The 15096-nt window shown below is 40.7% G+C and overlaps 1 protein-coding gene across 1 annotated transcript in view; it reads right to left on the reverse strand.

Moving 5' to 3' along the window:
* Positions 1-221: 221 nt before the first annotated feature.
* PATL1 (PAT1 homolog 1, processing body mRNA decay factor) overlaps positions 222-15096 on the reverse strand; it is a 29791-nt gene continuing 14916 nt past the window's right edge. The window contains exons 10-19 of the mRNA XM_028515546.2: positions 14399-14579; positions 13763-13886; positions 13199-13296; positions 12555-12614; positions 11376-11524; positions 7788-7947; positions 3559-3714; positions 1512-1603; positions 1253-1402; positions 222-924 (exon numbers count right to left, since the gene is read on the reverse strand). Of these exons, the coding sequence (XP_028371347.1) occupies positions 903-924; positions 1253-1402; positions 1512-1603; positions 3559-3714; positions 7788-7947; positions 11376-11524; positions 12555-12614; positions 13199-13296; positions 13763-13886; positions 14399-14579 (1192 nt within the window). The 3' untranslated portion in view covers positions 222-902. The remainder of the gene's footprint in view (positions 925-1252; positions 1403-1511; positions 1604-3558; positions 3715-7787; positions 7948-11375; positions 11525-12554; positions 12615-13198; positions 13297-13762; positions 13887-14398; positions 14580-15096) is intronic.

Raw genomic sequence — 15096 nt, forward strand, 5'->3', positions numbered from 1 at the left:
TGGCTTACTGAAGTCGTCTCAGGAAGACAAAAGGTACACTGTGGCAGCAGGCTCTACAGTAGAATCACCTTGGGCAATCTTCCACGCACCTGAAGGGGCAGACTCAAGTGCACTGTAGCTGTAGCAGGAAAGAGGCTTAACCGTGTGCTGTTTCCATTCAGGTGGACAGAAACAAAGGAAATTCCGGTGGGGAGGAGAAAAAGGACTTCTCAGTCTAGAGCTGGGCATCAGCCAATTAAGAGTTCTGATTTTATTAAATATGCTGCATATCCTGTATTTATATTAAAACAAGGAGAACCCACCAAGTTAATTACAAGATGGACTAGAAACAAGATAAAAAATACATTAGCTGGTTTGTGTTTAGAGGAGGGATGTGTCAACTAAATATTTCTCCATCTAAAACTCATTCTTTAAGGATCCTCTGGAGACCACATAAACGTGTGTGCAAGCATATATGTATATATATATATTAATTTCTACTTAATTGGCTCTCATATTAATATGGGGCAATGAAAAAGACTTCAATAGGATGAGGGATGGGATCCTTTGGCAGGCTACATTCTACTCTGAACTGGAGTAGTGGTGGTGGGATAAAGGGAGAGATTATATTTGTGTCTCTAGGGCAAAGAAAATGCAAAACTGGGAAGAATTGAGTAAAAGTAGGACATGCAGAATTGTAATGGAGAAGGTAAGAAGAAACCAGCAGAAGTTATCACCCAGCCAAGTGTCCCAGAGCGGGGGGACACCTGGCACTTAGAGACAGCCCCTGTGAACAGGAATCGGTCCCACAAGACGCTCTGGGCGATAAGCTACCTCCCCTCCCTCATTACAAACACTCCATTGGTGATGGCAGCAGTGCAGGCGACAGCCAAAAGGAGGTCCAGGACACACTCGCAGATCTTTTACCGTATCCCCTGAACTAGCCTACAGGTAATAGAGAAAGAAAAGAGACTTGTTTGTATAAATGAATTAAAACAGAAGGCAATGTTTTGCATTAAAATAATATCCTTGTAAAAATTCTCATAAGAAAACACCTAAGTGCCCTCTACCCTTGTCATTCAGTCAACTATGAGGTGCTGCTGCACCCAGTACAGTGTTTTACATCGAGTAGATAGTATATTTGACAGAAGTCTGTAATCTCTTCCACCAAATTCAGACTTATGCCACCCGCCCCACCCCCGCCCGACCTCCTCCCCCAACGTCTGAAGTGCCCTCGTCAGTGAAATGTGGAACTCTCCCGCTGCCAACTTACTGCAGTTTTGTCTCCAGCAGGTTCAGCTTCTGTCTGTCAACATAGCGAGAAAAGAGGGATACTAGGTTTGTGGGGATAGAGATTGGCTTGGCCAGGGCTGCTTGGGGAATCCGCAGAAGTTCTCGGGTCGCCATGAACATCACCTCCGTCCTAACGGGGAAAACCAGTAATAACAGTGTAAGAAAAGTGAGAGGATTACCAAAAAGAATGAGATGATTACCTACAAGAACTTAGAAGAAGAGATACAGCCCAGACTGACCACTGGTTGTTTTCTGCTGATCCTGTAGCAGGGTCTGAACTCTGCAGGTCTTCCCCACGGCTCAGGGCGACGAGGAGCAGTGACAGGCCAAACTGCAAGAGGAGAGAGGGAAGTAAGTCCCACACTGCATCTCACCGCCGCCGCCCCAGGGAGGGGAACCGGCACAAACCGAAGTGCCCCGCCGCTGTGCTTTCCTATGGAGCCGGGCAAAGGCCAGACGACCATGAGCAGAGATGCTGTGCCCTTCTCTACTTGCACAGCAGCAAAAACCATGACCGATGGAAATAAAAGTCTCAGTGTCCCATGGTTCTCTCTGCTCCCCTCTACCCCGCCCCCCGGGATAAAGGGGCAATTATTTCTTGCCATGGATAATGTGGGACGTAGCTTTTCTCCCATTTACAAGAGCAGAAATGATTTTAAAAGAAAAGTCAAGTGAAGACAAACTTTGACATAGAAAACTAAAGTTCATGGAAAAAATAAAAAACATTAGAATGAATTAAAAAGGTGCTAAAACCCACAGGAAAATGCACAAAGAAAAGTAACCGGAATGATCAGAATACAGAGAGAAGATTTCCTTAAAAAAGGACACACCTATCTGGAAATACAAAGGCTTAGATATGATGTTAATAAGAGTCTAAAAAATAAAAGAGGGAAAGATAAACAGATATATTCACCATATCTAGGATTATTAAAATTCAGCAGCATGCTTCAGAGACTGAAATAATAAAGGTATTTTTTATTTAGGGGTAGTAAGAGCAGAACACATACAGTCTAAAGCGGCACAGAATGAAAACACAGAAGGACCAGAAGTGCTGGGTTACTGTCTCAACCACAGTTACAATGGATCGTGACAAGAAGGTGGGGGATCTGGGGATTCCATGTCACCTTTCTGAGTCCCCCTCACAGAGGACCACCCTGCCTTTCCCCAAAAGTTCCTTTCATGTCCGAAAACAACGCTGGGCTATATAATTTCATCTGCCCTCCCAACTTCTACTGCCTTTATCAAAATTGTACCAGGAAACCCAATTACACGGAGGGCACATAGCTGATCACTCCGGAACCGCGACCTGAAGTCCCCCGAGGCACTGCCGCCCTCTGCCTTTGGAGTCACGCTTTCACAGGTTTCTGGGTGCAAGGAAGAGCCTACTTTTTCACTTCACTGTACCATCTGGCCCTTAACACGTGCCATCTATGGGCACGGCAGTGACCTGTTCACAGCTGTCTCTCATCTAAGTGACAGGGACACGCTCAGGGAGACGCCATCACCTCCACTTCACACAGCAGGAACTGGCTGAGCACAGTGAGATCATCTGCCTGGGGTCACAAACCGAGCAAGTGGCAGGCAAGGAATGAAAACTTGCTCTAAAAGCTCACGTTCTTTCACCTGTATTACGCTTCCCCTGTGAGTCTCTGATCTTTACCTTGATGGGAGTGCACTAATGAGACGGGGTGTTCTCTTCACGGTCTCAGGACCGAGACTGCTGCTACCCCACCTGATGTGCCTCCCCCCTCCCACGGCACTCTGGGTTTATTTGTGACAACAACGGTGTGAATCAAACATGTTTTCCAGGCCTCCCTGCAGTCAGGGGTGGCATGTGACTAAGACTGGCCTTTCAGATTACGTACTTGTTGGTTAAAACTCCTGGGAAGGGTCCAAATAAGGAAGGCAGACAGCTGATCCACACGTTTTAGCCCTCCACACGCACCCCTCCTCCTGATGCCAAGTGGCACCTTGAATTCTACCACCACCACGGACCCCGAGAGGTCCCGAGTACGGCGGCCACCGCTGAACTGAGGGTGGCAGAGAAGGCAAACCGAAGGAGTCGCACCCCCAATGGTGCTGTGGGGCCATCGTACCACATTCACTGACACGAGATACACACGATTCTACTTTGTTGAAACCACTGTTATTTCTAGCCTCTGTTACTAGGAGCTTAATGTAACTCCTGACTGAAGGAAACCTTTTTAATAAGTTGCCACGGCCATAGTAGCCATTACTGTACTTCAGAAGCCCTGTAAAGTTCAAGAACAAAAAAGGCAAGACCACCTTGTTCTGGAGAACAGCTGTGAGGTGAGGATTAGAGGGTGCTGGTGCGGCTGCACTTTGAGGTAGGTTCATTAGCTGTTGCAGAAGGCTGGTGACAGTCACTGACGGAAGATGGTAGAGGAGGAGAGAGAAGGGACTCAACAAGCACGGCAGCACCTACAGAAAATAAATAAAAGCATCAGCCACTAGTACCTGTTGTTTCAGCCACCCTCCACCTGAGGGCGTGGGTGGAAGGATGCTCAGCGGCCCGCGGAGAGCTAACGAAAAAGGGCTGACAAGTCTAGCAGGTGCTACTGGAGTCTCAGCAATGGAGTCTAAGGTTATCTCCTGAGTACTTTTTCAACTCGATGTGCAAGGCAACATCATGGCTTGTGTGAACCAAAGGTATAAAAATCACTTCTCAATTACACAAGATGCATGATAAAACATCAGTATTTTAGTTTATCCCACAAACATTTAAATGCCTACAATGTAGCAGGCACTTAGGCCAAAAACAAAGTTAAAAGGGCAGACAGACCCTCAGAATCTAAAATATAGGGGGAAGATGAGTAAATAGGCAATTTCAGTATCTGTTGAGAAATACTCTAAGGTAGGTAAATTATGAGTGTTACAGAATTACTGAGAAGTACTGTTCACACTTAATTCTATCATGGTTTATCTTTATAAAATCTCAAATGAGAAAATACAGAAACGATTCACCAATCGTATAGATGAGTGATCAGAAATTCAGTGTTCACTGTTACAAAGCTAGACAGAATCCAAGGGTGATGGATTCTAGCCTGCTAGCCAATCATTCCTTTTGGCCATAGGCCCAGACTGGAAAGTTAAAACACAGAACTACCAACATAACTAGGTTACAACACATGGAAAGAAATCAAAAGTGCTTCTAGCACTCGTTGTCCATGGCATAAAAAAATGATGGCTGGTTTTACTTTAAATAGTAGCCAAGGATGGAGAGTGGACTATGTTTTGTGATTTACTACTCTAAATAAACAAAGCGTTAAAAATTAAAGTGTTATTGAATATACACAAAAGTATAAACAGCATAATGAAATCCATGTACTCACCACCCAACTTCAACAACTGAATTAACATTTTGCTAATCTTATAAATCTGTTCCACCTGTCTTTCATTTCATCTATAATTACTTGAGTTTGTAACTCTAACAAAATCTCTCAAGAAATCTCACGATCATCACATCTAACAAAATGTAATTCCTCAATTATCATCTAGTATCTACTCCCAGCTCAAATTTCCCCAAATGTCTAAAAAATGTCTTTCAGCAGCTGGTTTATTCTAATCACAGTTCAAGTCAGATGCACACACTCACTGCACTTGGTTGGTTAAGGCTTTTAAAATCTGTTAACAGGTCCTTTGTCACTAGCCATCACCTTTTCCCATATCATTTATTTGTTGAAGAAACTGGGTCATCTGTGTCAGTTTGGATCTGACTAATTGCACTGCCGGGGTATCATTTCACAGATTCCTCTACTCCTTTTCCCCCCCATAAAAGCTGGTAAGTTAAATTAGAGGTTTGATTAGATTCAAGTTCAACGGGGGCTGGTGGAGGGGTGGTCGAGCTGCTGTGCTTTCTACTGCATCACTTCGATGCACATAGCATCTGGCTGTCCCCTTCTTAGCAGAGTTGATGGTGACCAGTGGGTTCAGGTGTTGTTAGCCTGCTCCAAACCCCTGTAACATTCCCCATCCACCTTTCACTTCGTGCTTTTAGCAACAATAATGATGGCTGTCTGGACTGACTGCTTTTTCCATTGGGGGTTGTAAAATGATTTCCTAATCTTATATTTTTGCATTCAGCAGCTGAAATTCTTCTATAAAACACTTTCTATTATCAACTCCGTGGTCACTACATTTGGTTGTAATGGAAAGGCAGAATGAATGCTCGTATCTTTTCCTTATCAGTTTTCAGATAATGATGGGCTAGCAACCTCTGAGGGTGATTAACATGCTTTTTGATATCATTATAAACTCATGAAATATATCTCCCAATCCACTGCTGTAATTTTTCTTTAAGATGCAAACACTTTCACCTTTAACCAAAAGGAGCCCCTTCAAGTTGGTTTGTGCATCTCTTACACAGGACCCTAGTAATCTTTTAGCTCCCTTGCTTTCTGGCATAAGATATTCCAGGATTATCTTGCACATTTTATAAGCCTCAGTCCTGAAATCAGCTATTATTTCAAGGAAATGGTATGTAGCAATGTGGTTTACTATGCATTAATGAATATACCCATCATTGTACCCATGTGTAATGTGCAGCCTTATTTCCCCCAAAAAACTTTGGGAAGAGAGTACGCATTATACATGGCAGAATGTGGTATTTAACCATGTTTTCCTCACTAGCAGGTCAGCTCCACTGAAGCAGGCATCTTTGGATTCCTAGCTCCCAGCACCTAGAACTAGATGCTCTGTTTCTAGAACCAAAAATCAGTGCCTGGTACTTAGAAGCGTTCAGTGAACATCTGCTGAATGAAAAAGCTCTCCCGAACTTGTTTCCATTGATGAGTTCCTCGGAGATGATGAGTGCCTGTCTCCTTGCCCACAACAACTTACATGCTGTAAGGCAGCTGTTACTTTTAGTTTTGTTTTCTACTTTCTAGGGTAAACCTCAGATCCTTAACCTTCAACCCATTTCCTCCGATCCATTTTTCATTCTTGAAATCTTAGCATGGATGGAACTGAAGAATATTATGCTAAGTGAAATAAAACAGGCAGTGAAAGACAAATATCATATGATCTCACCTGTAAGTGGAACCTAATCAACAAAATAAATGAGCAAAAAGAACCAGAGACATTGAAATAAAGAGCAAACGGACAGTTACCAGAGGGAAGGGATAATGGGGGAAAGAAGGGGGACATGCAGAAAGGGCCCACGGACAAGGACAATGGGGAGGGGACTGTCTTTGGGAGTGAGGGTTGAACAGGGCAGGGGAGAGCAACAGGAGGGAAAATGGGGACAACTGTAACTGAATAATTAAGAAAAAGCATAAGAAATAAAAGTAAATCATTTCCAAAGAAAAAAAGGTACTTGTTTCATCTCATCTCACTTCACTTTGCTGATGAAACCTAAACTTGGCATTCACTTCCTCTGCAGATGCTAAAATTTCAAGAAGGTATGTTTTCCACTCATTTCTGAAGAAATAATTCTCAACTCCTCAATGTTATACCACTGATAACATACGTTCCCTGGGGACTATTCCCAGACAGTTATTGCTCAACTTGTAGTCTACAGGTTCACTGTCATAAATTCTATCTGAGTCTCACAGTTAGTATACTAGTCCTTTGTGCAACCCTTACCAACCTCTCTGAACTTCTAACACTGCTCTAAATTGTCTAATCCTTCAAGTGTTAGGACAGGAATAAGCAGAGAACGATTCCCACCAAGAGTTAACTTGTAATAAGAGTTAACTTGTGAACTCAATAATCATGTTTCAATTTCCAGTCTAGTTTAGATCGTGATAAAAACCACTGAAAACACTGGTCTGACTCCTGTGGGCAGGATGCCATTCAACTCAGTCTACAGGTGAGTTAAGCTAATGGCAACAACCCAGTGAGTGATACTTTATAGCCAGCAAAGTACCAAGACTTTAAGTTTGTAAACTTCTTACAAAAAAAAGATTTACTTATTTTTAGAAAGATGGGAAGGGAGAGAGAAAGAGAGGGAAAGAAATATCAGTGTGTGGCTGCCTCTCATGTGCCCTGCACTGGGCACCTAGCCCACAACCCAGGCATGTGCCCTGACTGGGAATCAAACCAGCAACCTTTTGGTTCATAGGCCAGCACTCAATCCACTGAGCCACACTAACCAGGGTAGTTGGCAAACTTTAGTGAGCATCATATTCAGCTGGGGACCCGGTTATACAGGAGCCCTGACCTTTCCTCTATAAATTCTGATTCAGCATATTTGAGGTACAGCTAAATTATTTGCTTTCCAAGTAATTCAGATATAGATGACAGCTTTACAACTATGTTAAATGAGATAGAATCACTGCTTTCCTCAAGTTTAGAAACACAGTCTGTTGGATAAAACATAGGATTAAAAATATAAGCCTGGAGTAAAGTTTTCCTTTAAATAATCAAGTCACACTGCCAAAGATTGGATAAAACAACAGAAAAAGAATGGAGAGCAAAAGAAATCTGGGCCCTAGAAACATTATTAACTATGAAGACTCAAAGAAAAGATGTCCCTCCTGCCCGCATGTGATCACCTCATCTTGTGCATCCTTCTTGATAAGGAAAGGGAGGTTCCTGGCCGTCGTCATAAGAATGTCAGCTGCTTGCTCTGTGGAGAGGAAAGGGAGAATGCGGGCAACCATTCTCTTCCCTTTTCGGATACACATGATCTGTACAAAGTGGTCATCACTTGGCCTGCAGGGGAAAAGAATGCTAACGTAGGTCAGCAAGAACAATATAAAAAATCTTTCCACCCTCATATGTTACTAAGTGAAAATACTGCATTCATTTTCACTCTATAATTACCTGTACTACAGAACAGTGAGAATTACTTCTCCAAACCTCAACCAAACAATATAGCAATTTTTCTAGTTTCCCAAATTTAGAACATCATTTCAAAAACTATATGTCAGAAATATGTGGTCAAACTATTAACTTTTAACTATGCAAATATCATAGTTAATACAGCAAAATCTGAAAAATACCTAAGCAAAAAGAATAAAAATAAATTCATAACCTCAAAGTTAGTGTTAACATTTTGAGGAATTTTTTGTGTATTATATAAATATTTAATCTCTCATAAAAATATGGGTCCCTAGATTTCATGTGGCTTTGTTGCTTCACTTTTCCCAACAACTTCTTATGAGCACTCTTCCACGTTAATAAATACACTTCAACTATATACTTTTCAGTGGCTGCGTAACATTCCAATCTATGGACAAACCCACATTTATTCAATCAGTTCCCTGTCAGCCCACCTCCACAAAAGAAGGCACTTACACTTTTTTAATAAGATTTTATTTATTTATTTTTAGAGAGGAGAAGGGAGGAAGAATGAGAGGGACAGAAACACCAATGTGTGGTTGCCTCTCCAGTACCCCCTAACTAGGGACCTGGCCCACAACCCAGGCATGTGCCCTGACTGGGAATTGAACTAGTGACCCTGTGGTTTGCAGGCTGGCACTCAATCCACTGAGCCACACCAGCCAGGGCAAAAGGTGATTATTCTTATGTTCTGTTTTGTTTATGTCCTGTCTGAGTCTTCTTGCGTTCACTAAATAAATATCGGGCATTTACAGAACATTTACCATTAGCAAGATTCTGTTCCAGATTCTGGGTGGAAAAGAAATGACAGAGATACAAAAAAAAAAAAAAAAAAAAAAAAAAAGGAGCTTAGTCTCCACTGAAAGACTGACTGGTTTCTACGGTGTATGAGTATTCTATGGAAAGCCCAAGAAAGTTTAAATGTTTTTATTTTTCAGCTTAGTGGAAAAGAAAACACATAAAGATTACAGGGTTGATTTGAAAGGAGGAAGTAAAACTGTCATTGTTTGCAGATGCCACGATAGAGAGACCACAGGGTTTTACACAGAAAACCCTATAGTCCCCACAAAAAAAATACTCAGTAAGTGAATTCAGCAAAGTAGCAGGATACAAAGTCAATATTCAGAACCTGATGGCATTCTTGTACACCAACAATGCATTATAAGAAAAAGAAACTAAGAAAAAAAACCCATTTACAAATAATTGAGAGCATATACTGTGTTCACAGATTAGAAGAATTAACATCATTAAAATGTCTATACTACCCAAAACAATCTATAGATTTAATGTAATTCCTATTAAAATATGAATGGCATATTTCACAGATATTAAACAAATACTCCAAAAATTTATATGGAATCCAGAAAGACCCCAAACAGCCTCAGCAATCCTGAGAAAGAAGAACAAAGTAGGAGGGATCACAATATCTGGCACTATGGCTATACTATAAGGCCACTGTATTTAAGACAGTCTGGTACTAGCATAAGAACTGACATATAGATCAATGAAACAGAATAGAGAACACAGAAAAAAACCCATGTCTCTATGGTCAATTAATATTTGAAAAAGGGGCACGAGCATACAATGAAGTAAAAACAGTCTCTTCAACGAATGGTGTTAGAAGCACTGGACTGGTGGTACATATGGAAAAAAAAAAAAAAAAAGAAACTAGACCAACTTACACCATACACCAGAATAAACTCAAAATGGATAAAGGACTTATAAGTCATGGTATCATTAAAGTCCTAGTGGAAAACAGTAAAATTTCAGACATCCCACGTAGCAATATTTTTGCTGATATATTTCCTAGGGAAAGGGAAATAAAGGAAAAAAATAGACAAACAAATGGGACTATACCAAATTAAAAAACTTCTGCATGGCTAAAGAAACCATAAAAGGAATCAACTGTATGGAGGACATATTTGCTAATGACACATTGGGCAAGGGTTTGATCTTCAAAATATATGAAGAACTCATATGACTCAACACCAAGAAGACAAACAACCCAATTAAAAAATGGGCAAAGACCTGGGATGGGGGTAAAAGGCAGAAAACTGTACTTGAACAACAATTAAAATTTACTTGAACAACAATTAAAATTAAAAAACAAAACAAAACAAAAAAAAGGGCAAAGAACCCAGACACTTCTCCAAGGAGGACATACAGAGGGCCTAGAGACATATGAAAAGATGCTCAACATCAGTAGCCATCAGAGAGATGCAAAATTAAAACCACAATGAGATACCACCTCACACTGGTCAAAATGGCTATCATCCATAAATCAACAAACAACGAGTGTCAGCAAGGATGTGGAGAAAAGGGGACCCTAGTGCACTGATGGTGGGAATACAGACTGGTGCAGCCCCTGTGGAAAATAGTATGGAATTTCCACAGAAGACTAAAAATGGAACTGCCTTATGACCCAGTGATTCTACTGCTGGGATTATGCCCTAAGAATCCTGAAATATCAATTTAAAAGAACTTATGCACCCCTATGTTCATAGCAGCACAATTTACAATAGCCAAATGCTGGAAATAGCCCATGTGCCATCAGTAGATGAATGGATTAAAAAACTGTGATACATTTACACAATAGCATACTTAGTACACAGCAGAAAGAAAGAAGGAGCTCCTACCTTTTGCGACAGGATGGATAGAACTGGAAACTATTATGCTAAGTGAAATAAGCCAGTTGGCAAAAGACAAATACCACATGACCTCACTTATAACTGGAATCTAAAGAACAAAATAAACTAACAAAAATAGAACAAGAGACATGGAAACATGGAACAGACTGATAGCTGTAGGAGGGATGGAGGGAGGAGGGGAATGGTGGAAGGGGAAGAGACTAGTCAAAGAAAATGTATGAATGGCGCATGGACATGGACAGTGGAGAGGGAATCTACTGTGGGCTACAGGGGTGTGGGGGGGATGTTGAAAAGGGTAAAAGGGAAAGAATTGGGACAACTGTAATTGAGTAAATAAAAAAGATTATAGGGCTAAACATACTAGTAAGTATAAATCAGGTATAATTTGTAAGCTCAAAATCAGAAACGATAATATTCCTGATTGTCTCTCTAGCACCCAGCAGTCCCTAGTAGATACTAGAGTATTTTCCTGGCTGGGAAAGATTCAAAATGTTTTATTTAAAGCAGATTTGAGTTAGGCCAAAAGGACAGACTTGGAGCTTACTGAGATGGTAGGGAGGGAAATCTAAAGGTAGAAATGTATAAAGTTCAGTTTAGCAGAGTAAGGAGTCCGGCTAGTCTCATGTTTTCCTCAAAGTGTATAATTCTTACCTCTCTTGTCCAGGTAATTTCCCCCTTAAGTTGTCATACATGCTACAAATTTTGTGCTTTCTTTCTTCTGTCAGGGCAGGTCGCTCTTCTTCCAGACTTAGGAGGTAACGCCGTTCATAATCCTCCACATCAAGGAGTAAGCTGTAGGTCTAAGTCAGGACCAGAGTGTTAGATAAACCATCCCACAGTTCAGGACTATCTGATAAAGACCTAGGAATAAAACCTCAATGTAATAACATTGAGAGAACAAAGGTACTCTTTTAAATCCAGAAAAACACAGTGAGATAACTAAAAAAAAAAAAAAAAAAAAAATCAAAAACTGATCTTCATCCCTCCTTGACCTCTAATCCAGAATGTAATGATACTGAAATGATTACTTTTCTAAATGATCACTTTCTAAAATTTCCAGCAGCAACAACAGCACTGTAATAAAAACTGTCTGTAGCACTGCTCCAAGTTATGTCTTACATGAATAAAAATGGTAATAATTTTACTACTGGGTGACAGGCACTGTTCTAAGAACTTCGCATGTATGTACTCGTTCACCACAGCCCAGTGAAAAACAGACTGTGATCATCTCCATTTTTACAGATAAACTGAGGACAGCACAGAAATTTTAACATTTCCTCAAATTTTAACAACTTTCCTCAAGTCACAGATTCAGAAGTAAAAAAGGCCTGATTTGCAACCTGTTTCTACAGTCTGTGCTCTTAACCACTATGCTCTGTGGCCTTGCAACACGGTATTTACACTTCACCAACTAAGTGCTGGTAACTACCTTGTTTTCCTTAGCAGCCAGCACAGTGCCTCCCACCCAGGGAGTATCCAATAAATATATGCGAACTGATGAACTCATTAAAATAATTAATACATGGACAATGTCATTTTTATCCCCTTTACCTTAGAAAGGTGACCTACCCCTAGCACTCAGCGGTGACCTGAACAAGTCTGGACAAAACCCCAGTACTTCTGGGGCCTTCGCGGCAGAGCTCCTCCCACGAGGCCACAGTGAGGTACACTCCATTCCTTTTTAGTGTGCTTTGTACACAACAGGCGCTCAACAAGAATATATCCACTAATTAAAGTTATGGAACACTAACTCCTAACTTTCCCACTTGTGTATACATTTGACAGTTCTTTAATTGAAACTAACTATAGCCAATAAATTCTAACACTTACTTTCTCAATTATGACAAGGGTTTTTCGTCTCTTGTCCCGAACCTGTTTTTCTTTTGTTTCCTAAAAAAAGACAAGACTATTCAATGTGGACTCTTTAAGACTATTGAAAGTAAATTTCTAAGTATGCACATGTAAGTTCCACTTGTGAAAATACTTTGAGATGACAATCTTGGTTTTTTGAAAGTTAGTAATCTAAAAACAACACTGATGTGAACAAAGGTCACAAGTTGACTGAATCAATCTACATACAAACCATTAAACTTAGATAGGATTCACAGATAGAACTGATCCTTAGAATTCATAGACAGGCAAAGGTAATTTTAGAATGCAGCAGATACGAAGGTATCATAGAAAAATCAAAAACACACAGAAAATGACAACTTAAAAACTGGAGAAAACAGCTGGTGTTGGTCGTAGCCAGTTGCCCAGCGGAAAGATTCCTGCTCCCTTGGATGCTGCCTGGCTGCCTTAGAGACGTGTCAGAATCTGAAGAAAACCAGAATGCCACGACAGGCCTAGCCAGAAGCTCCAGGTTCAGTTAGACTGTGAACAACTCCACCGTGCCTGATTCCATTCCACCACAATGACCCCAAAAGAACTGATGACCCGGAATTTCTCAAACACAGAATTCTGCTGACACTTACATCATCCTCACTCCGAGATGTCACAACAGCATCAATCATTTTCCGGGGATTATTCACACTAGAGACGGTAAGCTTTCCCAAAGAGCCCTCAAACTGCACTGCAAGGACAAAACATTCCAACAAGTAAGAACTCAGCAATGCAGGCAGGCGCTTTCCAAGATCTTTGTATTCTCTATTCTTTACTCATAATCTAATTTACTACAAAAATCCATTTATCATCTAAAGCAATCTCTTATAAAATCTATCCTTTCCCCTTTTTTGTTGCAATAATAATCAAATTAAAATCTGAAGTGTTCCTCCTGTATCTATTTTAGGGACATTAGAAATTAAAACAGATACTAAAAAGTTATAAACTCTCAAGCAGAAAAGAATCTAAGAGGTCATCTACCAAACCATTTATTCCACACTTGAATAAAGGCTGATATCTGTATTTATTAAGGACAATGGTACTTTATAAATCAGTTCTAAACATCTGTATCCAATCGCCTGTATAATTATTTATATTTTAACACAGCAGCAGCTGCCTAATGTCTCTTATTATGGGCCTACGGATAAGGGCCTCACCTGGCTTGTAAGCGTGCTCCAGTTTGGCCACCTGAGGGGTAATGAGCTTGGTGCGCTCCTTTTTAGGGCCATCGCCTTGCAATTCTTCAGCAGCTGACAATTTCTCCAGTTTTTCAAAGTAATTCTGCCATGTGAGAAGATAATTTCAGTTGCAACACAGGCACAGAATATGGCAGCTCTTTACCGATAAATAATTACACTAGTGGCTGTAGTAACTTGCTGTCTGTAAATGTACTACTAATCCCTAATTTTCATTAGAGCTACTATAAATTTCCTTTATCAAAAAAGTCCCAGCCTTCAAAAGCTAATTATCAATGGGAATATCTTTAAAGTTATACCACCAATATTCTTAATTGAAAGAACCAGATTATTGATGCCAAAGGGATTTGGAAACATTGGTCTGAAGGCCTCTGTGTGAAGGATAAAAAGCATGGATGCAAACCGTTTAGTGAACAGTGTGAGAGGCTGTCCAGCTGGGAAAGTGGACAGAATCTGCTTAGTCACTTTTACCCACTTGAAGACTACTACTTCAAAAGAAAATACTATCAATATTCAACTCCACCAGCGTTTACATGAGTGCCCTCACCAGAGGAAGGGACTAAACTGTTATCCGCAGAACTAGCACAGAGTGTTTACCTGGTAATAAAAATCATCCAGGTAGGGATCAGTGCTTTGCAGCTGCATCATCTGGATTTTAGAGACCCAATCCTTTTCTCGCTGCAGCATGAGATTGGCGTAGGGATCCTTCCGGAGATGATCCTGGTGGCTGTTCCGGTGACTCCCTCGGTCTCCTGCACCATTGAGATTCCGATGCTGACTGAAACACAAACAGGGGCCACATCTCCTTCAAGTGGGTACATTAACTATGCCTTACAATTACACAGGAGTAAACCAGGCCAATTAAAAAAAGATGCCTCTTTGCTTTTGTTAAAATTAGAGAAGTAAAAAAGAGCTGAATCTTGACAGAATTTGAGAGGAAAGAGTTATGCAACACACAATTAAGGAAATAAAACTAAGATGTGACTTTCTTCCTTACCACATGCTAAGTCCTCTCACCTACGGATTTCGTGCACGCCCTACAGTAACCTATGAGCTGCTAGGGTTATTCTCTCTGCTTAACACAACCAACCAAGGCCAACAGGCATCAAGTAATTTGCTCAATTACCTGAACCTGGTCAGAGTTAGGGCTCTGAACGCAGGCCAATTTGATTCCTAGTCTACATACTTTTAAACAACTTGTTGAAAATCATGAAACACTTCAAATGTAGAGAAAAGCCCAGCAAATACTATAATTAATTCATTAACCTTGCACCTCGACATAATGAAAAAATCTG

This window comes from Phyllostomus discolor, chromosome 6 (genome assembly GCF_004126475.2).
Source record: "Phyllostomus discolor isolate MPI-MPIP mPhyDis1 chromosome 6, mPhyDis1.pri.v3, whole genome shotgun sequence".
In the NCBI taxonomy this organism is placed as follows: Eukaryota; Metazoa; Chordata; class Mammalia; order Chiroptera; family Phyllostomidae; genus Phyllostomus; species Phyllostomus discolor.